At 44.2% G+C, this 26,228-nt stretch overlaps 1 protein-coding gene across 4 annotated transcripts in view; it reads left to right on the top strand.

Annotated features, from left to right (window-relative positions):
* DPF3 (double PHD fingers 3) overlaps positions 1-21,366 on the top strand; it is a 154,319-nt gene extending 132,953 nt beyond the window's left edge. For 2 of the 4 annotated variants that reach the window (XM_026850099.1, XM_026850102.1), the window contains exons 10-12: positions 13,145-13,257; positions 14,604-14,685; positions 15,737-21,366. In XM_026850099.1, coding sequence (XP_026705900.1) covers positions 13,145-13,257; positions 14,604-14,685; positions 15,737-15,807 — 266 coding nt within the window. In that variant the 3' untranslated portion in view covers positions 15,808-21,366. Of the gene's footprint in view, positions 1-12,314; positions 12,379-13,144; positions 13,258-14,603; positions 14,686-15,736 lie in introns of those variants that run through there. The other 2 variants (XM_026850100.1, XM_026850101.1) reach the window with 2 other exon arrangements.
* The last annotated feature ends 4,862 nt before the right edge of the window (positions 21,367-26,228 follow it).

Genomic DNA, 26,228 nt, shown 5'->3' with positions numbered 1-26,228 from the left:
GGCTTGGGGGGTAGGGGGAGCAGGGGGGTGTTTAAGTCACAGGTCTGGAAATAGAAATGTTCTGAGGAAAGTTTTAATTTTGCAGAAATTATCTGAACAGAAAAAAATACCACTGTTCCCTAAGATGTCCTAGAGCAGATTTATGTTGGAATGCTGGCTAGGAAGGTATTTTATTTTCTTGTCTGGAGAAGGGTTCTTGTTGGTGAGAGTCAGACATGGCAGGAGGAGGGAGTAAAAATGTCTGCCAGCATTGTGGCAGCTAATGGGTGCCTGCAAAGCCAGGTTTCCCCGGGCTGAGACTGAGCTGAAGGCTGGCAAAGATGAGGGCTTGAATCCCAAGTTCTCTGGGTGGGCTGAAAACAGCATCGGCTTCTTTGCTTTGACCTGAACTAGACTATTGCACTGGTTTAAGATTTATTCCAAACTTTTGCTTGGAATCAAGAAAAAAAATCCAGTTAAATTTTGCATTTTGGAGCAGTGAGCCCTGCTTGTAATCCAATTCATCAGCCTACAGATGATAAAAAAAACCCATAATGCTTTCTCTCTAAACCCAAGCTTTGAATGCTCATTAACAATGCCACAAACTTCTCTGTACTCCATCCCGACCCTAGTGTTGATGGCTGAGTAGGACCTCAACTACATAAAGTGTACGTAGCAGAGCATATAAGCAGTGACTACTCCCCTTAGCTTTAGCTGGGCTTGTCCACATTGTGGCTTGATGTGTTTAAGATTCCCATCGTCCTTTGGAAATTATTGTCAAATTTCCTTTGCTGCACCAAAGCTGGACATTTGCCACAGTTTACTCCTATCTTTGATTTTAATGACTTAAGATGAGAGCCATCCATCTGTGGCATCTTAATTTCACCAGTGTATATTTTAAGACCCGACTGCTTTTTTTTTTTTTTTTTTCTGTTTTGACAAATGCTCTTGCTGTGTGCATTAGGAACTTTTACCGTATCATCTGTTATTTGGTGATGTTTTGTCCTTGCAGCCTGTAATTCTTCATGATTTCATGGTGTGTGCACCATGATGGGAGAAGGATGGCACTTACCTTTAAAAAAGCACAGATTTCTGGAACACAATGTTGTGGCTAATATTGCCATCCAGGATATCATTGGAAACAGTTTTGTTTAATGTTGTCTAAAATAGCTGTGGTAGCTCGGAATGGCCTGCAAACCGACTATGGCGCTGCTATGGAAAAGCTTTGAAGCTGGGTGGTGGGCAGAAGCTCTTGGAACTACTGCTGCCTGCCTGAGAGAGAGGCAGCTGCTCTGGGGAGCTTGCAGAGGGGTACTCCTTTGGGATTCCAGCTGATGGATGGTATCTCTTGAGCAGGAGCACAGGTAGCTTCCCTGTCTTACACTGCATGGGTTTTTTTGGAGTGGAGTTTCCTTTCTCAGTGCTGTTCATCTTCCATAACCAATTCTTAGCAAGACCTAGTTTATCTCTAGGTTTGCACAGGTGTTATGAGTAATTTTTTGCTTGGACTGAAGAACCTTCTCATTATGTATCTTCAGTCTTTGCTGTTAGTGTCCTGGTGTTGGTGGCTTCATTGTAGACTGCAGGAAGAGAATGAACATGACCAAGTCTTTCAGATACAGTCTTCTTTTCTGAAAAATATTAGAGATTTTAAATAACGTTGGAGAGAGTTTTGTCAAGCTTTGTTGAAGACTTAGCTTACTAATTTTGGATTTCTTTCATTAGACAACAGCCACTAACTTCTTCATATGATGATTTCCAGAGTCGGTATTGAGGCCAGCTCTTCGAGGTGAGAGGAAGTCATTGGATGGGAAATAGCTGAAAGCTGTTCTGTCACTAAAAGGGGTACTTTTATTTTAGTGTCAGATAGCCAGTGAGACATAGATTTCAAGCTCATGTAGTACTTTGTCCAGTGGAGTTTACATGGAGTGGTTTTAAACCGGGGTTTGAGAAATTAATTTTCTGTTGGTACAAATCACAGTTGCTTCAGGTCAGTGCTCCCCTGGGAGTTGCTTAAAAATGTTAAACAACACTAAAGTCTTTCCAGCCCTTTCCTCAGGCTCAGCATCGTGTTTTATGGTGCAGTGGATTCTGCATCTGGATCTTGGCTCAGAAGTCTCATCCATTGCTGGAATATCTGGGCTTGGGCTTCTTAAAGAACAGGTCCCAGCTCTTGTCAGGTCTTTCCACACTGACTGTGTCTCAGACTGTGTCCATCAGCCTGGAGGCTTAGTAGAGTTTTTAACATCCACAAACTCTCTCTAGGTTGAATTCAGATTGCTGTTGTACTCTTTAGACATCCAGATGGTCAAGAGCTGGAGAAGAGGACCTTCCTTGGCTTAGGGAGCTTCATTTCCCTTGCAAGGTCAGGTCAGTCTCTTCATTACTTAGCTCTCCAAGACTGCTTCCTCACTTCCATGAAGGGTGAGATTTTACAAGTGCTTGGTGCTCTGAAGGAAAAAATGGATAAGAATTTCCCAAAGACATCTGCACCCATTAGGTTCCTCTGTGACTGTTTACATATTTACGGGTCTGGCATTATGTGAAGAACTTGTCCCCATTAGCCTCAGAACAGCTATCACTGAGAACTGCCAGACATCTCATGGGTGATGGGATCCCAGCTAACAGTGAACATCAGAGGTGATGAACACCCTCAACAGCTGTCAAAGGTGAGAAGAGTTGGGGTGCCCAGGACCGTGTCAGAGCAGCCTGCAGGAGAGGACTTCACAACCTCTTTGCCATTAACAGAACCACCGAGCAACAATCCCACTAGGCAGTGTAGCAGGCAGCTAAAATCAGGGTCAGAAGACTCACAGATCCTCATAGTACCAAGAAACATAATTTTCTGGCATTAAATACCATAATATTCTACTTTTGTATAGGCTCTGTTAAGCAATTCCTCTGGTGCTGAAAAGTAGCAGGACTAGTGAACTGTTTAATGGGGCACATTTGTGTCCACTGCATTGGAACTAGCTTATTTCTTGTTTAATGTGATGTGATATTTAGCTGCTATGAAGTATTGGGTGTGGAGGTTAAAGCAATGCTGCTCATTTGTTACAGGTTAAAGAATGACCTGCACTTTGACTTGGCTAATCTGGGGTGGAAGGTCTGGTGAGCTCTGAGAAAACAGATCATGGATTTTAATCTGGTGGTTTTCCAGTGAAAAACAAACAAACAAATCCTCCTGTTTTGGTGTCTCTGGCAGCATTTCGTTGGACAGTTACTCAAAAAAGCTGATCAAATAACTGAAATGAAAAATACCATGGTGAGGAGTAAAGATTTTGGTTTGATTTGAAATGAAATGTGTTCTCCTTTCCTCAGTGAAACGACCCCTTCCCACTGCCCAGTGTGCGCAGGCTTGAATGAAAGATTTCATTTGCGAGTATTTTTTTCCTCTCTTAAAAACAGTTCCATCAAACTCACTTTTGAAGCAAGGTACTGCTCCAAAATGAATGTCCGACTTCTTGTTTGTGAAACACTGGCACAAAATGTCTCACCCTTTCTGAAAAATCAGTTTCTCCCTCTGCCACCTCTTAACCCTTTCTCCCCTCCTGCTTGCTTTTGACTGAAATGACTTAATTCAAATTCACTCTTTCACTCAGATGTTTAGATCACTCTGAAATTGCATTTTTTAGAGAGTAAACTGAGACATTTCACTCCCCCCTACCGAGTGCGTACTGATGCTCTGCAGGGTGCAGTTATAGCTCTTACTTCCCTCTAGATATTGATGTTGCTGGGACTTTGATGGGGAAGTGAAAACTGGCTGCCTTATTGATGAAATCTCAATTGGCATTTAGAAATTCCCAACCAGACAGGGGGTTTAACTAACAGAGAAGGGAAAAAAATCAGTAGATGATGGGAATTTTCCAGCTTCTGGTACTGCATTACAAACAATGGAGAGTGTGCGTGGAGAACACTGCCCATTCGGCGGCTGAAAGGGTTTCTTTAAATCAACAAGGGACTGAAGAAACTTGCTCCAAACTGGTTTTGTTTGTGTTTAGTTGAGTGAGACAGTTCTACATATGACTGAATATACAATCACATTAGCAACAGTGTAAATTAGGCTTGCGTGGGAAAGTCAGACCTCTTGCATTTCAGCGTGTTCGCCTCAGTTATCAACCATTTACCCATCATGTGCTGAATTTCTTTACCTGGATGATACATGGTTACCTCATGTAACAGCAATGAGGTAGCTGCCTATGCAATGGCATGGTGTCTTCTGCGTAGTTAAGTTTATTTAATATTAAAATGACCTTATTTAAATAAATTCTCTGGAGTTTGCCATTTGATTTGAAATTTCTGGAACCATATTGACAGGGAATTAGTCTAGAGTTGTTCCTTAATCTTTCTAGAAATAAAATTTGTCTAGAGATTATTAATACTCTCTCCTTTTTCCCTTTCCTTTCCCCTAATTCTTCAGCCTACCGTTTTCAATCGACAGTTACTTTTATAAGATGACTGTGTCATGGCCTGTGGGTGAAATCGCCTCTCAAGTTCTCCCCGCAGCCCTCAGTGCTTGAGGAGGACTGCAGTGGCGCAAAGGGGTTGTCTTGATGCTCTCCGAACTGACCGGGTGACCATGGCCTGGTTTTAGTGAAGAGGTGCCCACGTCACGAAGCATTGCTCTGTCACGCTCTCCCGTGTAATCCCAGCGGAGAAGCCCCAGTTAGAGTGCCCCAGGGGAACGACATGTCCCGTCCACTGCTGCTGCCAACTCCGGTTAGACGCTTTGTCGTGTCAGCCTGGAAATCTGGAGCCAGACTTTTCGAGCGCTACCTTGATAACATGGGTAGGCTGGGCAGCACTGGGCGTCCCTGCAGGCGTGCTGTCGTCTGTCTGGCTGTGTTAGTGGGGCAATTTAGCACTGGCAATATTGTGGAAGGGCCAGGTATTTGAACTCGGACATGTGTTCAAGCAGGTAGCAGAGTCCTTGTTCAGGTTAAAGAGAGGGGAGGAGGGACAGAGCTGATACCTTGTTTTATGGGGAGTTTTAACAAAGGTAACACTCTCACGGAAGGCTATTCAGGCTGCCGTTTCCCTCGCATTTTAAATACCACCCCGCTCCTCTCATTATAGCTGGGGATTTTGGCTCTCCCAGGGGGGAGGAGATGTTCTAAATGGGCTGCCAGGGAGGTGGATTTAATGCACTAGGAAGAACTGGCTTCAACAAGTTAAAAAGCAAAACAAAACCCAATCCTCCATTCCTATTTTTAGTGTTTATGACCAAGTATTTTTGCTTGGTTGCTCATTTTGAAAGGGTTTAGTGAGCCTGCCAGTTGATTGAAAGCTCTGTGGTGTGTGAGCTGGCCTGGCTGGGGAGCCTGCAGTGCATAGCGACGAGGTCGGAGCCGCGCCGGAGGTTTTTTTCCACTGCAGTTTGTTGAAGGGTAACGAAAATGTCCCCCGGGCGAAGGGGATGTTGGCTTTCCAGGTTGTGGTGATTCATCTTGTCTGGATAAGCAGTCTTCCTCCCACTCCTGCATTTTCATCTCCATCTACCTCACCCCTACTTCACTCTGCGACCAAATGCAAAACCTGCCCTGCACTGTGCGGGCGGCGTGGTTGGGGGTTCTCACGCAGCTGACCCCCGCGAGGTGTACCTGCTGGGCAGCATTAGCATTCGGTGCCCGTCCTCCTGGCCACTTCGTGCTCTATAAATGGGTTTATTCTCGTTATTAGGAGCTATGTCCCTGGCATATGGAGTCCGTGGGGTGCCTGCAGGCAGGTTTCCTTCCTGTTGGTGTTGGTAAGCAGCCCAAGTGCCTCCTGGCAATTAGCAGATCGTTACCCATAATGCGGAGCGCTGAGATGCAGCCTGGTGGGTTTTCTGGAGGTCACTCTGACCTAATTCACCCCCAGGAATTGTACAGTGCTGGCATGACTTACCAGTGCATTAACAAGCTGATGCTTCAGTATGAGGTTATTTGAGTGCTTCCACATTATTTTTCTTAGGCAAGAAATAGCCATTTTGTCCGGCAGCCAAGAGTGGCTAATGGGGGCCAGTCTGGAAGAGGAGGGAGCAGAGTGCTGGCTGGTTTGGAGACGGGACATCGCGGGTGTGTGGCATTTCCTTTGGCTTTAAGTTTGGGGACCATTTCTGATCTCCCAGGGTGCAAATGCGCTGAGCCCGGTTTGCTGCCTTATTTCTGCGTTACCACAGCATCTCTGCGGTGAACTGAGTGCTCTGTGTCAGGTGTGTGCCTGAATCCCCACTGCTCCGCCTCGGGGGGGAAGACACAGGAGCAAGACTGTGCCCCAGATCTGCCCCAGCCCGAATGCCTGGGTGATATGAAATAGAGGTGCAGATTTCAGCCTATCCCAGGTGTTTTTGGAGAGGCAGGTGTGCCTGGCCAGAGGGGGACACACACACAGCAGTGGGCACCCCATAAGGGCTCGTCCTCCCTTTGGCAAACCTGAGTCCAGAGCAGAGGGCCTGGTGCAGCACCACCAGCCCACATCAGGGTGTTCTCCCAGGGCAGTGATATAACCAAAGTTAATTTTCAAATGTTTTTAAAGGCTTTTAAAATCTGTAACTTCTGTTTATCTTTTCTCCGTGCTAAGATATGTACGGATGGACTGTGCATGCTGGGGAAGGGGGGCAATGCAGGGAAAGGTACACACAAACCCATCACAGTAGAACTGTTTTAAAACATTTCTCAAGCAGTTTTCCTGTAAGACTTGGGGGATTTGCTACCAAGGGGATAGCATGTGGGAGAGAGTGATTTGACTGACAAACTGTTAGGATGCCCCGAATAACTCACTCCTGGCTTTTCTCTTTGCGTGCTCTGGAGGTCACCCCTGAATCCCACCCAGCTCCTCCCGCCACCCCATGCCAGACAGTTACTCTGCCTTGTCTGCAGCTAATCTCTCTGGGTGCACGTGAGTCTGTGTATGCACAGATCCTTCATTTTGTTTATGCACGTGAGCAGCCTTTGAGCCAAGCTCTGCTCTCGATGTACCCTCTGTAGCCCAGACTCTTTGTCCTAACTGATGCTCTTGATGCTTAAAAACATTTCAGAGGAAATTATGCGGCATTGTAGAGTCAAAGCTGGGAGCACGTTTAGCTGGCAGGTGGACTTTCCTCAGGCAACAAAATTTTCCAGGGAATGCCTTGAGATGAGGGGTATTTCGGTTGGAGCTCACTCCCCCCCTGAGCGCTCTGATGTTTGCATGGCTAAAGGAACAGCAGGAGGGCGAGCTGTAAGTGCCACCTTCCACACACCACCATTTTATAAATTCCTGGAGATCTCCAGCTTTAATTGCTTTCAAACACAAGTCTGTCCTGCTTTCAGTTCCCATTGACTTTAATTACACCTGCCTAACTGGGACTGGGACTGAACCACTATCTTTCGCACAGGGTTTTAGTTGTCCCTTGGGTGAGCAATTATAAGTGGGCTCTCTTCTACCGGTGCCGAATATTTGAGCAATTGCTTGTAATTTACGTCTCTTTTTCCGCTGGAACTGGCAGTACCAAGAAGCAAACCACCACCTCCGGAGTGCAGTTGGCTGCCAGTCCCGGGTGCTAATGCAGCAGAGTGCCCCTTCCCTTTCTGCGGGCTCGGTTTAAGCTTTGTCCATGCTGGCCAGAATGACTACAGGGCCAGGAAATGAAATAATAGGAACTATAAGCTCCTCTACAGCTGAATGGTTTCAGAGCTCCATCAATTATTAAAGGCGTTAACTCTTCCACAATTACTGGCACATTGCAGCATATTAGATTAGAGGAAAGTTGGTCTCTGACCAAATCAGACTGACCAGCCTATTGACCGAGGCCTCCGAGCCCTTTCGGACTCACTTCTGTAGCAGGGTTGGCAGTGCTGGAACCAGCGCCTCGGACACTGGGAGAAACAACCAGGTTTTCTCATTTCCATCAGGGCATAGGAATTCACTGTGGTAGTACCTCCTCTCCTCCTCTTCTGTTTAATAGTAATAAAACCCAGTGGTGCCTATGAGTGAGACTTCCTTTTTTGTTTGTTCGTTTGTTTGTTTTTCTTGAGCAGCTGGATTCAGCAGGGCTCTGTGCCCAAGGGGCTGAGACAAGAGCTCTTTGCCTGCAGCCTCTGACACCCACCCCTGCCCTGACCGATGGGAAAGCTGTTGTATTTTTCTGTAATGAAATAATCCTGCTTCCCTGTATCGCAAAGGTGCTGTGGCAGGTGGGACCTTGGATCCACCCCCCACAAACACTTGTGAAGGCTTTTGTTTATGAGTACCTCCATTTGAGCAGGCAGGATGCAGCCCTGCATCGTAAGTTCTTGACACTGTAAGATGGGAAGGGCCAGTCTTCTTCTGAGAGTTGCAGCTCCTTGAGCCCTGAGATTCTGGTAGAGCCAAGCCTTTTGGTGTGCTTGTGTGGTTTGGGTTTTTAGGGCCCTTTCTGATCCATCTGTTGTTGACACTACATATCTGTAGGTGTACCTTCCTAGACAGACAAATGAGAGCTAAATTTCTGTATCATAACCATAAAATAATATCCCTTATTTGAATTACAAGTTACTTTTCCCTTCGGTTGTACGTATAATGGCAATAATTCTGTCTAACAATGGCAGTGGTCACAGCAGTCCTTATTCAATCTTGGCAGGAGGAAATTTTGCAGTTTCTTTGCATGTAAAACTTCCTTTATTTGGATGGTGCTCCTGTGACATAGGTCATTATGTCTGTAACATGTATTTATAGTTGTTTAAAGACCTAAATAGTTTATGGAATAAACTCTGTTACGATACAGCCAGGAGCTCTGTGGGTTTTCGTTATGCTATTGATTAAAAAGCCCACCACTACACAGTGAAGATAAGGGAAAGAACTGTTAACTGGTTGAAAATTCCTTTTACTCTGTATAAATAATTTCACATTTGTTTTAAAAAAGGATTCTTTGCTTTTTTTTTTTTTTTTTTTTTTTTTTTTTTTGTTATTGATTGGATTGTTAACTTAAATAGTCTGTGGCGGGTGTGACAGAGCACATGGCTGCAATTAATCTTGCCATGCAGAATCCATTATTGAAGAAGCACTAATGAGCCGTTCTAAGGCCTTCACTGGTCACAGAGCGCCTGGGAGCAGCAGATTGCTCCTGCCCTTTAATGTCAGTTTTGGTCTTTAGTGTTAGACAGCCAGTGTAAGCAGAAAAGATGTTTAGATTTTCTTTTTTAAAATTTGTTTATTTGTATTTGTGTCAAAATCCTCCTTGCCACCAGCCTGCAATCGCACCAGGTGTGAGGGACAAGAAATGGTCTCTGAATGTGCTCACCCCCGACTCCTCTGACCAGATGTCTGGTGGACACAGTGTACAATTAAAGCCAGTGGCATGTGAAACATGGGTGTCACTATAAAATATGGTCTCAGTTGCAGGGTTCAGATCCAGATGAGAGTTTTGACAAAGATGAGGGAGCTTTCAGACCTGATCTATACTTTAAAATATTGATTTAAGACAAAGGGATGAGCTGTTGGAAAACTTCCCACTGCAAGTTTTATTGTCTATGTTGTTTATAGCTATTGCAGCATAGCAAAAGTTTAGGTAGAGGATAGTTACGGTAGATTAGAAACTGTCGATGTTAACATACCACCTTCTCCTTCAACAGAACTGCTCCCAGCATGTATTTTAGAGGTCTGTCTATTGACTTCGGTGACACCATAAATATGTGTTACTGCTTCCCCCTGTTAGATCTGCGCAGCTGATACAGACATGTGAGAGTGATCCAGGGTTGCCAGAACTGAGCCACCACCTGAATTATTAACTGAGTTCCAGCTGCAGACTCTTTGCTGCACACCTTTGCCATAGCAAATGCCATTTATCACACAATTAGTGAAATAAGACTGTTTCTTCATCTTGACCACATAAGCGATGAAATTAAGCAAGAAAGACTTTCAGCTGTCTGGCTTGCGCGCTGCCACAGTGTCTGTGACTTGAACCACATTTTGGACTGCTCTTTGTGTAAAACAATATTGTTTGTAGACTGAACTAGCCTTTTTTTTTTTTTTTTTTTTTTTTTTTATGCAGCGATAGGGCTTTGTCTTCAGATATTCTGCCACAGAGGGAATGCCAAGAAGTGTATGGAGCAGGGATGGTGTTCAGTAACACCGTTCCAGGAAGTCTTGGATGTGTGAATTTTCTCATTGGTCATGAAAAACACTGGGTTTTGAACCAAAGTAGCAGTGAAACAGAGAGATTGTGAAGACGGAGAATAGTGAGGGCAGGAAAAAGAACTTTCATGTTTTGAGTATCTACTGACACGCTTGCCATACACTACAGTGCCTCATCGTGCTGCTGGCATAAGTCAAAATAGTCTTTCCAATGACACTGGGTTAGGGTCATGGTACCACAAGGCACCTTGTTTAACGTGAAAGAGGATCTGACTTAGAGGCTGCAGAAGGACATGTCCACAAGATATTCTTTTTCCCTCAGACATGCCATAAACCCTGGGCTAACAGAGAGCAATGTGCAGCTATGCAGACAGGGCTGTGGGCATTTTATGGACTCTTTTGTAGACACAGCATTTGGAGAGAGAGCCCAATGGAGTGAATAAATTGGTACATTTCTGCAAAATATTTCTGTATTGCCACTAGACAGAAGCCACCGTGGCCCTCACTCCACGGTTAATATTTTCTAAGCAATCCTCAGCCTGCAAGAGCCCGTTTCTTTTAGGCTTGTGGTAGGTGTGGCTCTTAAGAAGGGCTCTGCAAAATAGGATGGATCACTTCAAGGATGAGGCACCATCGATACGAGATGCAGCACAGAAAACCCGCAGAGGTGTTTTTGAGGCAAATGAGGAACAAGACAGTCAAGACTGATAGCTGGAAAAGAGCAGCAATGGCTGCACGGGGACAGAGATAAAGTAGTGAACAGAACCTGACCTTCATGTCTTTTGAGAAAGGGAGAGTCTTTAGCTGGAGTCTCTGCAGTGAGCAATGTGTGTACGCGGGCAAGTGAGCACGTGAATACATGTATGCATTTAGCTGTGATTTATTTCTGTAAGTTTAATTCCATTCTCTCTGTTTCTTTTCAAATGTGACTGAAGCTATTTAACTCTCTGATTAACTCACCTCCCTGTATGAGTTGTTTTCTGTGATATATTCCAGTACCGTACAATCTTTCTGGAAGCCAACTCTCTGCTCTTGGGATGAATTCCTCCCCGATGTGTAGTGTGGCACATTTGTTCTATTTACTGGTGTTGGAATGAGGTTCCGCATTTGCTGTAAATCAGATCTGGGGGAACATTTCAGTGTCATGTCAGGTCCTGCGAGTTTGGTAGTATCAGAAATCATATGAGGTCCTCTCAGCAAGAAAAGGTATCATGTCACATCTCCTTCTGCACAGTTGCAGTTTCAAGGTCCCCAGAAATTTAGTTTGGGCTTGGTCCACTGTAAATCTCAGTAAATTCTGACTCTTGTTTTGTGCTGACATTTCAAGGGCTCTAAAACCCAGTGATCTTCTTAGCCCATCTGAGCTCATCAGTACTGTCAAAACATTTCTTTATTCAAAGGCTTAAGAGTGATATGAGGAATGTCATTGATTCCTCCTTCCTTAAATATCTCCTTTATTTTCTATTCAATTTCCTTAATAACTTATGTACACACATTTCTTTGCTGGAATGGCTTAGTTTTCATATCACAACCATGTGAATATAACTGGAGAACAAAAATCCTTATTACACATTGGTGGTATCATGGGCACATAGAAGATATATATTCCCCACAGAATTATTGCCTTACCCACCAATTCTCAGCAACTCTTTGCTTCACTAGCTGGAATATACAGAGGCTTCTTGTCGGGTGGTGTGATGACACAGCAAAGCATCACGGATAGGTCTGGTGATGAAGATAGCACATCTATGCCCACATCTACTGTGGCCGTGCCTTTTTTTCTTACTGGAGAAGCAGCCTTTCTTTCTCCACTCTTAAAAAGACACTTTAAGCTGCTGGAGGTGGAAAAGATTTTTTTCCTACCCATTGGCTATACTCTAAGAACAGCAGATTGGCTAGAGGTGAAAACCCACACACCTGATGGTGTAAATTTCTAGAAGTAGCACATGGTAGTGCTGGATGTGCGTACCTGTATTTCTGTGTTTTCTGTAGATGAGCAATTAGCTATCCCTGTCCCATGCCCCCGACTGTGCACAGTGTTAGTGCTCACGTGTGTCAGAGAGGGATGGGACTAAATATGGGGCCTTCCAAGAAGGCCAGCAGTAGCTTTTTACAAGTGACTTAGGGACTGCCTCAGCCTGATAGGTGTGGTTTGGGAGTACAGTGCTTTATTTCAGCGGTGTATTTGTCTTGTTTTGTTTTGCAGAAGGAACACTGACCCTACATTTGGTTTGTTTGTTTGTTTGTATTTTCCCCTCCAGAAAGCCCATTGCTGACCCTGCTACTGTGATACCGCTGTTTTGCAAAGCTGGAGTCAACACGCATGTAGGGGCGGGGGTTGTAACTCTGGCAGTTTGTCCTTCCCGATTAGATGTGACTGTTCTGCTAGCTTTCCCTTCTTTATTCCTTTCATTTAGTTCATTGTGGGAGTTGGCTTGGGTTTTTTTTCCTTTCAGTTTCTTGTTTTGATCCTGGAAGGTTAGCTGTGCAATTTGGTTTCTTCTGTGCCAACCAACTCTAGTGGCAGAGCTCTTAAAAAAATTAAAAGCTGTATCCCTCCATCCTGTCTTGCTTCTTCTCTGTACGCTACTGCTTCCATTTAAGCAAAGTTTACAGAATGGCTTCACCCATTTGGACACCAGGAAGGGAAAGTCTGAAATGGAGAATAACCTCATTTCCACCAGGTCCTTCAGTCCGGTCGAAACAACGCTAATTGAAACTGTAATCCCATTTCTATTAAGATGGATGGGCTCTCTCTGAAATTTGGTTTGTTTCTGATTTCATCCTTTCTCTTTTTTTCTTTAAAAAAAAAAAAAAAGCCCCACAAAAACCAAAGCCAAAGCCAAACCATTTTTAAGAGCTCTGAATAAAACTGCTTTGCCAATGGGGAATGGGTGGGGATGACTCTGATTTTCTCTTGTGCCCGGCAGCGAAAGGGTTAATGCCTGCTTTCCTCTTGGATATCTGTTAGTTGCAGCCCATGTTGTGATCAGTCCATGTCCATGTGCGTTTTGTTCCCAAATTTAATACCGGTTAATTAACGAGCAATAAGTGAGCCTTAACAATGACAGTTGTTTCCGATCTTCCTCAGGACACCCGACCTGCCTGCAGTTCACCACAAACATGACTGAGGCTGTTAAAACCTATCAGTGGCAGTGCATTGAGTGCAAATCCTGCAGCCTTTGTGGGACCTCTGAGAACGATGTGAGTTCTTTTACCTTTTCATGCAAATAAGCGTCACTGCAAGCTCCTGTCATGCCTGCCCTTGAGGAGCACATGGCAATGGTGTGGGTCATGGCTTCACTGCTGCTTCTATACAGCTCCAAGGAAGAGCCACTCCTGAGAGATGGACTTCTCCCCAGTGCCCCTGTTCAGCTGTTGCTCTCTGCTGAAAGCACCGTGGGTGTCATGTAGGGCCACTTAAGATGGAGATACTTGCGGTGTGTATGCTTATTCAATTGAAATTAGCTGGAGACCATCAACTCACATCGCAGGGAGCTGCAGGAGAGTAGCATGGCAATATGGTAGTCAGGAGTAGATGTGAATGGGTGATAACCAAGAGATGGCAGGTATGTTTGTTCTGTCCCTGATTTTGCTTACTTTCTTGGCATGATTTTAAAATCTTAATTACAAGACTTGGGAAACATGAAAGCATTTGAACCGGGATGGTTAGGCCTCTCTCTAGTCACCTAATCACCTGTCCCATTGATTTCAAACTGTGATCCAGAGCCTGCAGCTGAACAGTGTCCTCTCTGCAGAGTTTTCAATTAAAATCTGGTGCTAAGAGGGTCCTTGGTAGTCTGTGAGAAACTTGGAGAATTGACAGTGGCTGGAGAACTTTGGAGGCAATTAGCGAACACTACATTCCCTATAGCAGAATAAATTTGAAGCCTGAAATTTTCTTTTGCTTTAGCAGTGAATAAGGAAATCTGAAAACAGGGAGCTGTTCTGTGTTAGGAATCAGAGGATGCTTCAGAGCAGTTTTTTTCCCCCTGAATATATGAAAGAGCTGCAGACCACATGGTGGGATCATGTCATTTCCATCTGTTTCGCAGAGCATTTACTCAGCTGGATTTTGGAGAACTGGCTAAGTCCGGGCTTTTGTCAAGAAAGGTTTCCCTGAAGGGATGAGATCCAGCATGTGGTCACATTGGAGCCCAGCAAAGCCTGTCCTCTTCTCTCAGTACAGCATATCCCCAGCCTAACAGCTTTGACTCCTTCATCATGAGGCTACCTTGGAGAGGAAGTCCTCCACTTCTCAGAGAGATTTTCCAGTTAGAAACTGAACTCCCTTTGTGATGAGAATGGCTCTCTGCAGCCTATCAGAAATATGGTGGTTGATCGTGGATGTGCAAACACGACGCCTGTAGCCTTTTACGTTCCCAATAGTCTCTTACTCTCTATGTTGCAGCTCTGTGTTCCTAGCTGAGCACTGCTGGTTACCATGCTTTTGTTTACATCTTGGCAAGAGACTAATTTACATCATTTTCTCTCTTCTCCTCTCCTTCTCTCCCTGTTTCCCTACTGTCTCCCCAATAACCCTGCCTCAGGACCAGCTGCTCTTCTGTGATGACTGTGACCGTGGCTATCACATGTATTGCTTGAATCCACCAGTCTTTGAGCCCCCAGAAGGTAACATATGCTGGAAGTCTGCTTTGAAAATCACAATAAAGTCCTTGTGGAGAAGGGAAAAATTTCAGAAAGGTGGCCTGGGCTGTGCAGAGTTAAGGAAGCTGTAGCAAAGCAGAAGCAGGTAGCACTGGAAAGAGAAAATTAATAGACACGGAGCTCTAATGTACTCTGAGATGTCCTATTCAATCCTGCCTGGTCTGTACCTCCTCTTCCAGGACATGGCTCTCCTGTGGACACGGGTACCTCTGGATGTCCCAGATGACACTGAACAGCTCAGTTTAGTCAACTGAATTGAGCTCCTGTGAACTGTGACTTTGGACTTCCTAAGAAGTTCAAAGACCCAGAGAGAAAGCCCCAGACAGGGAGATCCTCTCTGGAATAGCTGAGGGTCTGTTGTCAGGAGACTGGATTAAGAGGAATGACTTCCCTTGTTCTCTGGTCTGGCTGTGCCTCGGAAGGGTGAGGGTTTTCCGGTCCATATTACATTTGGAATGTAGTCATGTCCTCTGCAGGGGATTCAATCTCACTGTAGTACAACTGGTTGTAGTTTGTCACTTGGTTGTGGAGCAGAGGAACTAGTCTCTTACCATTATTGATTCTTTGACTAAAATCTGCAGAGAGCAGTAGAATTGGAGAAGGAGACATGTAAGTGCAAATGACTGCCATTTACATGAGGGGCAAGACAAGAATAATTACAAATCAATTATGCATTCAGGAGCTAAATGTTTGTATCTTTGATGAAGAGGAAAGTAAATCAGGAGGGGAAATTTTTGAAATGCAGCTAATAATTAGCTAAAGGCTTCTGTTTGGAAAGTAGTATATCAAAAGTATGAAAATGCCAAACACCAAATGGCAATGCACACCCAGTTGTGTTGTAACTTGTGTAGAAAGCTTACGGACACAACACCAAGGGCAGCAGAGCCTGCTTCAGAAAAATACAGGCAATTCCAAAGTTAGGGATATTTGATATCTTATTCAAGCCAATCTTGACATAAACTCTGAGTGCCTGGATTTGATGTCATTCCTATAAGAAAGATTTCTTCATTTGCAGGGAGCTGGAGTTGTCACTTGTGCCGGGAGCTGCTCAGAGAGAGAGCGTCAGCTTTTGGCTTCCAGGCCTGAGGAGCTCCAGCAGTCAAGAAACACTTTGCTCCTGGTGTTGCCATACCAGCACACAATTCCCATCCAGAACACAAAGACACACCCACATCAAAACGAATGGACACTCAAATACAGGAAGAGGTATCTGGTATTCACTGTCACTAATGCCATACCTCCTGGGCTAGAAGGATCGTGTACTTTGCCAATGCTCCGGATGAAATCTCTTCACTGCTATGCATGGTTGCTGCTTGCTGTTACGGGCTCACATGCATTATAGAAGGGGGAGGGTTGTTATATTGACATGGAGAAGTCAATTTTGTGTGGCCTTGTGCTTTCTGTTTAGTATTCTTTTCAAAGAAGAAGTAGTAAGATATCACCCAAGGAATTATTGGTGAGTACTTTGGCTGGGAGCAGCACCAGCTGTTTCTCTTCACAGACTTGACTAGAAATCTCTTTGCTGCAACCACTCTGTATCTGTAGGGGGGCTTTGAGAGTTGCATTAGTTCAATACTTCCCAGGTCATGAACAATACGTCATTGAGAGAAGCGCTGATCAAAAATTTTGGGGGTGATGATTTCTCCCTTGGATCAAATGCTTCGATTTGGCAGATCTTTAGAAATCTGGTTTTAGTATCTCTGAAGGAAGAACAGTGCCAGTGTGTACACATACAGATGCTTCGAAAAGCCTGCTATCTTTGGGATTTCAGGATATTCAGGCCCACTGTCCCACTGCAGTGCCAGCAGTACAGTCCAGACTCATCATTCTGGGGTTTTTTTTTGAAAATTGTGAATGGTTATGTATGTAACTGACTTGCTGTTTAGCTCAGAAAATTAAAGAAAAGAAAAATATCATCTTAAGTTGATCATAGAAAGTAAAATTGTCAGTTTTCTGAGCAATCTAAAGTAAACTGCAAAAAGGAACAACTTTGGCTTAGGGTCAAATAAAGCACTTTTGATTAATTTTTTGAAATTTCTAAACTAAAGTGTTCTGCAACTTAAAATTGCATTTTATTCTGGAAATTCCCTAATCAAGACTTCCATCATTTCCAAAGTGTTACTTTTTTTTTTTTTTTTTTTTTCCCGATCTAGCTGAATTTTCAAATAATTTTGCCCCCAATTTCTCTACAACTGCTTTTTTGGCAAACATGATAAGTTGTCAGAAAACCTTCCCCAGCTCTAGAGAAGGAAATAATTTACTGAACCTAATATGAAAAGAAAGATTTTCATAATGATTTTTAAATTTAAATAGAAATAGTTGTACTTCATTTAAACAAACCTCTATGTGTGAAATGAAGAAACATTAAGCAAGAGCATCAATTGAATATTACGGTTGAGTCTCTCTGAATAATTTAAGACATCACTAGGAGGACAAGTGAGTACATTAAAGAATTTCTACCAGATACATCTTTAAGGTTAAAAACCTGCAACTCCCTGAACTGCCAAATAGCCCAGAATGACCATTTTCTTGAGTATGATGTATATTACTTTCTATGCATAGATTTAAGTGGGTTTATAATACAAATTTATGAGAGTCCCAAGCAGCATGTGACTCAGGTCGCTTGTACAAGTAGGTAAGGACACTAAAGATTATATTTGGCATCTTTATATTGGTTGAAACTTTTCCACAAAATTAAATGTCCCTGAACACTTGAAAGGATATTGTGAAAGAATACTGGTGAGGTAATTTTTCTTCCCTCTCCTGCTAATTACACTTAGTTAGTATGAGCTATACTGACCTAATGCACTTTCCCTCATTATTTAGATAGTTTCTCCACCTTTTGCATTTTGTTCAGCCTGCATGCCAAAAGTAGCCGTGTCAGCTGCGGGATTCTCCCACATGCTGTCGGCAGCCTCTTCTCAAGCTGCAGCAGGAGTATTTTAACCTGTTAAAAAGAAGATTTATAAAGTATTTATCTTAGTTGTATTGGACCAAATCTCTTGTGTAGCAGACTCACTGGCTACCTGTGAAATTCATCAATACAGAATCACAGAATCACAGAATCATCTAGGTTGGAAAAGACCTTAGGCTTTCCATGTGATGGTCGCACAGATGAACTAAGAGTACAAAGAAATTTGAGCATCAGGTGTGGGGACAGTAAAGCAGAAGCCCATGGACATGCATGAGGTGTCTGGTGCCTTTTGGGACAAAGCTCTAGAAAAAATGTAAAATTAAACATCTTTCCCCCAGTCTGGAAGTGCCCTGGCCCTGGGGAGCACTTGGGGGCCACAACTCACCGACATGAGCATTTGCACCCACCTGTTGGTGTGGTTGAACCCTGCTGGCCTGGCTCTTTGGGACCATCGTACACTTCAGACTGATCCAAATTCCTGTTGCTGCTGTGGCCAGGAGTGCTTGTATGTGTTCACCAGGACACTGCTGGGCTTCCTCATGGAAAGCATGTCTTTTGGCAAGAGGGACAGGAGCTGAGAAGTGTGTGCACTGGAGGAAAGTTTTGTGGTGGTGCTGGTGGTGGGAGCAGCAGAGGTGGGTTAGGGTTTGGGCTGGTGCTCAGCTACCAGCCCTGCTGGGCTTAGGGAGTTTCGTCATAAAAACGTCTGTTGCCTTCCAGTTTCCTGGTATTTTCATTGACCTTGGAAGAGGAGTACGACAATGTCTGCATTATCAAATGGAAAGGAAAATGCATATTGTTTTAGCCAGTGCATTAGGGAGACAGTGGTGGCTCATCAGGTAAGTCTCAGGTAGCCCTGTTGGTGGGACTGGCTGGTGCAGAGTCAGTGCTCTCCATCCCTGTGACAGAGACAGTGCTAAATGAGCTGTGCTCTGCACATACACCTGCTTTCCTATTTTGTGATTTTGATCCATAGTGCTGTTTCCTCACCCCACAACTGTTCTGCAGTGAACAGTGTCTTTCATGTTTGCAAATATTCCTCAGCTACCTTGCTGAAGTTTATCACTAATGAAATATGATGGAAGGAGAGATTGCTAGACCTTCAACAGCAAAATATTGTTTGCTGTTTGAGATCCGTGTAATAGGGTACTTACCCAAGGTGGTCCAGCTGCGTTTCATTTCCTCAGCTTTGTGCTGTGTCGCTGTGTAGCCAGGCAGCGCCAGGTGGCTTTGGCAGCAGATGAAATACCAGCTCTCCCATGCTGAGAACTTCCTCCAGATACAGGCTCCCTTCCTCACTAGCTCACTATAAGATAAGGGGCTGGGACAGACCTCTGAGTGACATTTTTAGCAGGTATTCAGAGCCATACATCTTGGTGCACTTTAGAAATATTAATCGATCCGCCAAGCGAACAATGCTGTACCCACTCTACTGGGATGTGGAGAGGTTGTGGCACAGCCATGGGGGTGAGGAACAGGTGTTCAGAAACTCTGACAACAGACTCCCCGTCACCTACCCACTGGGGACAGCCTTCCTGCATGACCACTGGCATGAACAACTTGGGTGACACCATCCGCTGTCAGGCAAATCTTGAGACCACTTGTAGCAGCGATCTGGTCTGGGCAGTAAGCAACGTGAGGACTCTGGCTCTGTATGCCTTTGTCTCTTTTGCTCTGGCAGGATGTGCAAATTTGTTGGAAGCCCCTGAGGTGATCAAACTCTGGTGTATTTCAAAACTCTTCTGTATAGGCAAGGCAAGCAATATTTTAGCACAAATCAGGGCAAACTACCATGGGAGATGGTAGATCCTGCATCCCTTGAAATCTTCAAATCAAGAATGGGCAGCTTCCCAGAAGATATATTTTAATTAAACACAATTTTAGTTAATCACAGGAATGTCTGACTGAAAAGGGCTTGTGTTATAGAGGAAGTCAGGCTGGATGATGTAATTGTTCTTCCTGTTCTTATTATAAAAACAGATGTTTACTGTGGGAGAGGATGTATTTAAATACAAGCTGTGTCTGCATAATGGCCTTAAAGTATGTTAGTTAAACATAATAATGTGATCCTTCTCATTTTTAACCCATTTTGATAACCTAAAAAAGTTCAGTTATAGGAAATCACCTTACTGATGCAGTAAATGGCGCGTTACCTCCTTCATGCCCATGATGGCAGCTACATTGGTGTTAGCTATCTCGGGCTGTTCCAGAGATTGAACAATTCAGACCTATATTGCATGAAGGCATGGCTTGGTCCTGGCTTTCCCTCCATCATATTTGTGTGCTGTCTTGCCCAGTTTTCTGCCCCATGGTGGAAAGACTGGCTGGGGAGGGGAGCTGCTGCAGTGGCAACCTCAGAAGACAGAGGGATGGAGAAATGGTCATAAAAAGTGGATGCACCCAAGTCATACCACTGTGGAGGTGAGCTCCTGCTACCGTCAGAACCTCCCCTGTAGCTTGGAAAAGGCAATACCCTTAAGATGTATGAGATGGGTCCCATTCTGCCTCCAAACTGTACGTCCATAGACATGTCTTTGGACTGAGTTTACAGCATTTCTGTCAACATACCTTAGGTCAGTTCTTGAGCTAGGAAAGCCACCATTAAGTGTGCTCTTTTGAAGAAAATGTTGCTCTAAACAACTTTGAAATGAGCTTTCTTTGAAAGTTTAGTAAATTTTGTCCCAAAGGAAGACTCTCCTGCACCATGGAGTGTTACGGAGCTGTTGCCTGTTCTTTGCACCTACAGCATGTGTTGTGACAGAGGTCATTTGGGAGGTGAAGGGTGGATGGGGGTAGAAGGGAATATTAATTTTGTCACTGCCGGAGGGATAGTGTGCATTTTGCACAAGAAAATTCTGAGTAGAGCTGGGCATGATTTTTCTGCATGGAATAAATATATTTTTTTAAAATGTGCTTTTCAGAGAACCACAATTATTCACATGTCCAAGTTCAATCTGGCAAATTATTTCATACAAAAATTATGGGGGGAATATTGGAAGAGTTGAAAATACTTATTTCAATCTTTTTAGAATTAATCACTTCAATACTTGAAAAATTTGAAAATTAAGTAGCCTTCATTTGATACAAAGCATTTAATGTGGATCTTAATAGTTTTCAGGTCTAACTGAATTGAAATTTTCCAAATTTTCTGATCTTGTGTCATATCCACCACTGTGTATCTGGTTAATTCAGTTTCAGCATGTCAAGAAACTGCATTAGAGAGAACTTTACAGTATTGACTTAAAAGAAAGCAGCTATGGAGGAATAAGAATCTTTAACATGATGCAATGGGTTCATCTGAAAGTAAGAAAAGATAAAATGAAGGAAAATGTAATCTTGAATGCTAGAAGCACTTTCTTAGAGTGAGAAATCTTGGTTGATCTTACTTGTCTATCTGTCTATCTAATCAGTTGGAGATGCCAACTGTTAGTTTATAAAACTGTCTTGCAGAGCAGAAGGGGGAAACACTTTATGTTTTCCTGATATATAAAAAAAAATGGACAAAGCAAAAGAGATTGTATTGGGAGAAATTTGGTACCAGTCTGGGAGGGCAGAAAATGCAAATCTTCTCGAGGAGATGATTAAAAGTTGGGTTGTCTTGTCAATTTTGTTATGGGAGGCTGAGAACTGGACAAGAGGAGGTCCTGACCTGAAATTTTAAGAGCTGACCAGATCTACATTTTTGTGAAGTTCTGTAGAGAGGAGCTGGCAGACAGGACAGCAAAGCCCTCTTCTCTAGACAGTTCCGCGTTTGTTATGGTCTTCACAACTCATACGTTTGTGCGATATACTACATGGCAGGGCATGGGAAGTATTGTGTTATTTTTCTCGAGGCAGCCAGGCAGAGTGACCACCACTGCTGGGGCAGGAGCAGGTAGAGGCTGTCCCTCTCCTGCCCCAGCCCCCACAACAAGGGGTATCTGTAGAAACAACCCCCAGCCAAACAGACAGAGGTGCTCACATATTTACTCATTGCCAATTGTAGGCCTCGATTGACGGCAGCTGCCCCGAATGGGAGAGAGCCCATCCATCAGAGCTGCTGGTTGTGCCAGGCTGCCCGCTGACCTGGAGAGTCTGAGGTTAGCTGAAAGCATGACATTTCACCCCACCTAAGTGGAGTTATAAAGTGAGGGGTTTATTTCCACTTACAACAGGGATTGCAGCACTGTGTGGGCAGGTACCCAAACTATCTGTGTCTCACTTCTGGAGAAAAGGCAGGATGGCAATTCTTAGCTGTTGAAAGCACTTGGAGCCCGCCAACTGCATGCAAGCACTGAGTGCTGCCATTTACTACAGTGCTGCAGAGCCAGGCTGTAGCAGAGCAAGCACAGCCAACTCTTCCAGGTTGTTCCTTACATCATTTATTTCTGCCAGCCAAGGGCCCATGATGCTGCCCAGGGAGATGGGAGCAGGTGACAAGTCAGAAGTTGGATGCTGAAGGTCCAAGACCCTGCAGAGGAAATGAAAATTTTTAGTTACTGTGGCTGCGCTTCTCCTCAGGTTAAAGAGGGCAGGAGCTGGGACTGGCAGGCAGTCAAACCCATCTTCAGCGGTGATATAATTACTAACAACGACCTTCAGCCCCAGCAGTAGTTAAATGGTTTTTCAGGGCAGGCACCAAACCTGGTCTGGTTTAGATAAGATAACCTCAGTTTTGCTGGAGGGGAAGGGAGAGGTGTGTGTGTGGCGTCTTTGGTCTGAAGGGGACTGAATTACAAGCGCAGGTGCCCAGCCCACTCCCCATTGCGTGCCCATGGCAGTGCAGGCTCAGGCAGCCTCCTCCCTGTCAGTGCCAGTGCCATCGGCTGGGGCCAGAGCATCACATCCCTGCTCCTGGGGAGCAGTTCTGCAGAGAGGGTGCTGGACCTGTCCCAGCTCTGTCCCCTGTGATGCCGGCTGGGGCACAGGGTCTCGCTGTGCTGCAGACAAAGGCAAGAGTGACCAACGCTGCCGGGCAGCATCCCTGGCCCTGGGGGGACAGTGGCTGTCTTGAAGGATCCAGACTGCAAGATGTGTGAGCACAATTCGGCTGTCCTGAGGGACAGGTCTTGGCGTGGGGCAGAGGAGAGGTGTGTTACAGCTGCATTGCTGAGGAGTTTGGCAAGTCCCACCACCACTGTGCATCGAGATGCTTAACTGGAGGGGGGAAAGATAAACAATAGCAATTACTTCTGGGGGACAAAAGGGTTTTTAGGGTTTACTCTCTTATTGCATAAGTATCAGTGAAAATGCCAGGCATTTTTCAGCTGGAGAATCAAGCCAATAGCTTATTAATATTTGGGGTGTGTTGCTGCCACATTGGATGAAAATGTAAAGTATTATTACAGTATTCACCCGTGCATTTAGAATTTATGTTGTTAATGCTGTTTTGAAATGAGTAAACTACTATTTCCAGATGAGCTTACCTCCCTTTGTGTATGTGAAGCTAACAACAAAACACTTCATACCAGGAAATTGCTGATTTTTCAGGTATTGATGTTTTCTTTCAGACTCCTGTCAGTCTAGTCATCCATCTGATTCAGTTCATTGTAAGAAACTATAGGTTTCACCTCCTTAGTGACTCAGGAATCGTTTCCTCTCTCCCCACTTTTCAGAAGTCAAGGAGAGAGAAGGGCAGGTTTTATTCTTCGTATTCTGGAAGAGTGATAAAGAATGACAAGTCCATTCCATGTTCATCTCCTTTCTATGTCTTGAATGATTGAATTGGTTGGCTGGGAGAGCGCTCCTTGTAGCAGTCTGAAGGTCTTTGCTAGCATATCTCACCTGTGCATGAGATCTCAGTCTGAAGTTTTGTCCCCTTGGATAAAGACTCTTCCTGCTGTTGCCATATAAGACTTTGAAGCTGCTCATCAAGAAGCCATGTGCCTACAGTCCTGAAAATCAAGATAAGGATTTCCCTTAGATTTGTCAAGATTTTCTGCCTGGAAGGCCAACCCCTGATGGCCCATGAATTCTGCTGGAGCACAGATCTGTTTCCAGCCCAAACATCTGGTGCTTCTGGAATCGAAACTGCATTTTGATGTCCACTATGCACTGCCAGTGCAAACTTTGCCAGAAATACTAAAAGGGAACTATCTGCTGAAAATCAGAGAATGAGACATGAATGTTATGCCTAATGTACTCTTCCTTCATAGCTCTCCTAGGAGTGTAACACAAGAAGCGTGCCCCTGCATCCTTTTGGGAAGGCAAGCGCATGAGGAGTTTCCAAGTGTCATCTGCTTTGAGCTTCATTACAGAATATCCGTTATTGTTCATTCTCATTTTTTCCTTCTCTTACAATATATTTCCGGATGTCAGAGACAATGTCTACCAAAGCTGATTTGAAGGGTCTAGAGCAATTTGGAAATAGAGAGAGGCCCAAACCCAACCATCAGCTTTTATCTCCCCCTTAGAAGCATTCAGCAAACCCTTAATCATTGTAGGGAATCAAACTTGTGTGCTGACTTAATCCCAACTCAGCATAAAGATCACACAATAGTTCATATAGACTATTTTGAACTCATAAAATGTTCTTTAAAAATGCAGGGAGAAATGTTTCCTCTTTACCTTGATGGCTTTCCATTGTTTGTGCTGCAGCAGGGATGAACAGTCTTCTTGCTTATTCTGACTTTCTTCCAGCACTGCAGCCTCGGTCAGAAGTGAAAGGGACAGGCCTGGGAATAATTGATTTCATTGAATTGCAGATGTAGAGGCTCAAGATGATTCAAGTAAATTGTCATCTGTGCTAGACAGTCAGATCTCCTAAGAACCAGAAGTTTGTGTACATGTTAAGTTATTTCTTCACCTTTTCTTCATCTGCCATTTCAGACTGAGTGTGCCATTGGTATACAAACAGTTTTTTCACTGGAAGAGATTGCAAAGAAAACCATCCAACTAAAATCGGAGGTGGGGAAGACTGAACTGGGATCTTTGCTGTTGACCCTTTATTTGACTTTGGGACAACATTGTGCCCATTATTCAAAAGGGGGTCACAAGGAGGATATATTTGTGACATCATAGTGGATGTCTTAGATAAAAACTGCGATGTCATCAACTTTTAAGTGCACTTTTAAAATGCTCAAGTAATGATCAATGTCAAATAGTGACATTCCCATTAATACATTGGTAGAGCCTTACTGTGTGATGCTGTAGCACTGCATTTTAATTAGGAAACTTCAATTTATATATACAAATATATATGTATTTGTGTATCGTATTAATGTTATTTACTGTAAATATTGCTCACCTATCAGGAATAGATCTAGAGTCCTATAATAAGTGTTACCCAGCTTGAAGGAGAAGGAGGAGGAGGGAGAAAATTTTATTTGTTTCTCAAAGGAGTGTCAGCATTCTAACAAATCAGGCAAAACTTTATTCTTTACAACATAATCTCAAACCTATTTGGAGCATGATTTATTGACACATGAAAGAGTACCAATACTCTAAAAGATAGGCCAGATTCTCAGCTGCTCTCAATCAACATTCCTCTGTTGACTTTAAGCCAAGAGGTTGGCCTTGTGTCTTAAAGAAAAGAGGCCCAGTCTAAGTAGTCTTAGACTTTACTTTTTATTTAAAAATGTGTGCTGCTTAATAGTTGAGCACGCCCAACACATGTAAGAAAATAGGTATTTCTGTCCCAGATGAGTTTGGTCTGTTTACACTTGGTTCTGGTTCAGCCTGGTTCTGGTGATGCCATGTCACAAGCTCCAAAGGAAAGTGAACCATCACCAAAAAAGACAGCGATGGAGCAGTCAGCAACCAGGGCAAATTTCTCTCTAACTCCGTGGAGTTTGAACTTGATTTATCAGGTTTTGGTGTATTGTCTTTTGATTTTCTGTAAACGATGCCTTACTGCTATATCAGGAAACAGTGGACAGCAGTGCATGACTTTCCTCTTCTGTCTCAGACCTCACTTCACTCAGCTATAACCTCCCCTCTCTTACCCATTTCTAATCGGTTCTAGTCTTTTTGATCTCTCTGTCTCCTCACATGGAAATCTTTTCCAGCCCCTATCATTTCTAGCATCTGTCCCTGGAGTCAGTCCTCTTCAGCATAATTTGCTCTGAGACAGGCGGAATCGAAAGCCTGCATGACCGGGATATGCCATAGGTTTACCGGGTGGTGCCTAAACCCTCTAAGCTTTACCTCTCTCCCAATGGTATGTGCTGACAGTGTCTTTGCTTTTAGCCACGCCATGAGCCAGCCCATAGTCACCCTCTGGGGTATTTCTCCTTTGCGGTTACAGCTCATCTCAAAGGAACCTGTTTTACAGCCAGTGAAGCTGCGCAGCCTTGCTGCCGGCACACACTCGCCCTCCTTTCCCCAGTGCTCCAGCTGGGGATGTGGTCAGGCTGCCGGCGCATGAGATCACATCCAGCACGGCTACTCCCTGGAAGCCAAAGTGTTGCTTAGTAACCCACTCATGGAAGTACCAGAAGCATTTTTCAATCTGTCAGGTTGGCGAAAAACACTGGCTTCTTGATTTAGAGGCATTCTGCTGTGCGTAGCAGGGCTGTGCTCCATTACCTTGCATCCAGCGCTATCCGCAAGTGAGGAAACGAACCTCCCATTTAATGGAGGGGCTGGGGGCAGCGGAGGGGGGGGGGGGGGAATG

Source organism: Athene cunicularia (assembly GCF_003259725.1).
Source record: "Athene cunicularia isolate RWA chromosome 5 unlocalized genomic scaffold, athCun1 chr5_part1, whole genome shotgun sequence".
NCBI lineage: Eukaryota > Metazoa > Chordata > Aves > Strigiformes > Strigidae > Athene > Athene cunicularia.
The sequence above is the reverse complement of the archived record's forward strand: the minus strand, read 5'-3'. Positions and strand labels throughout refer to the sequence as shown.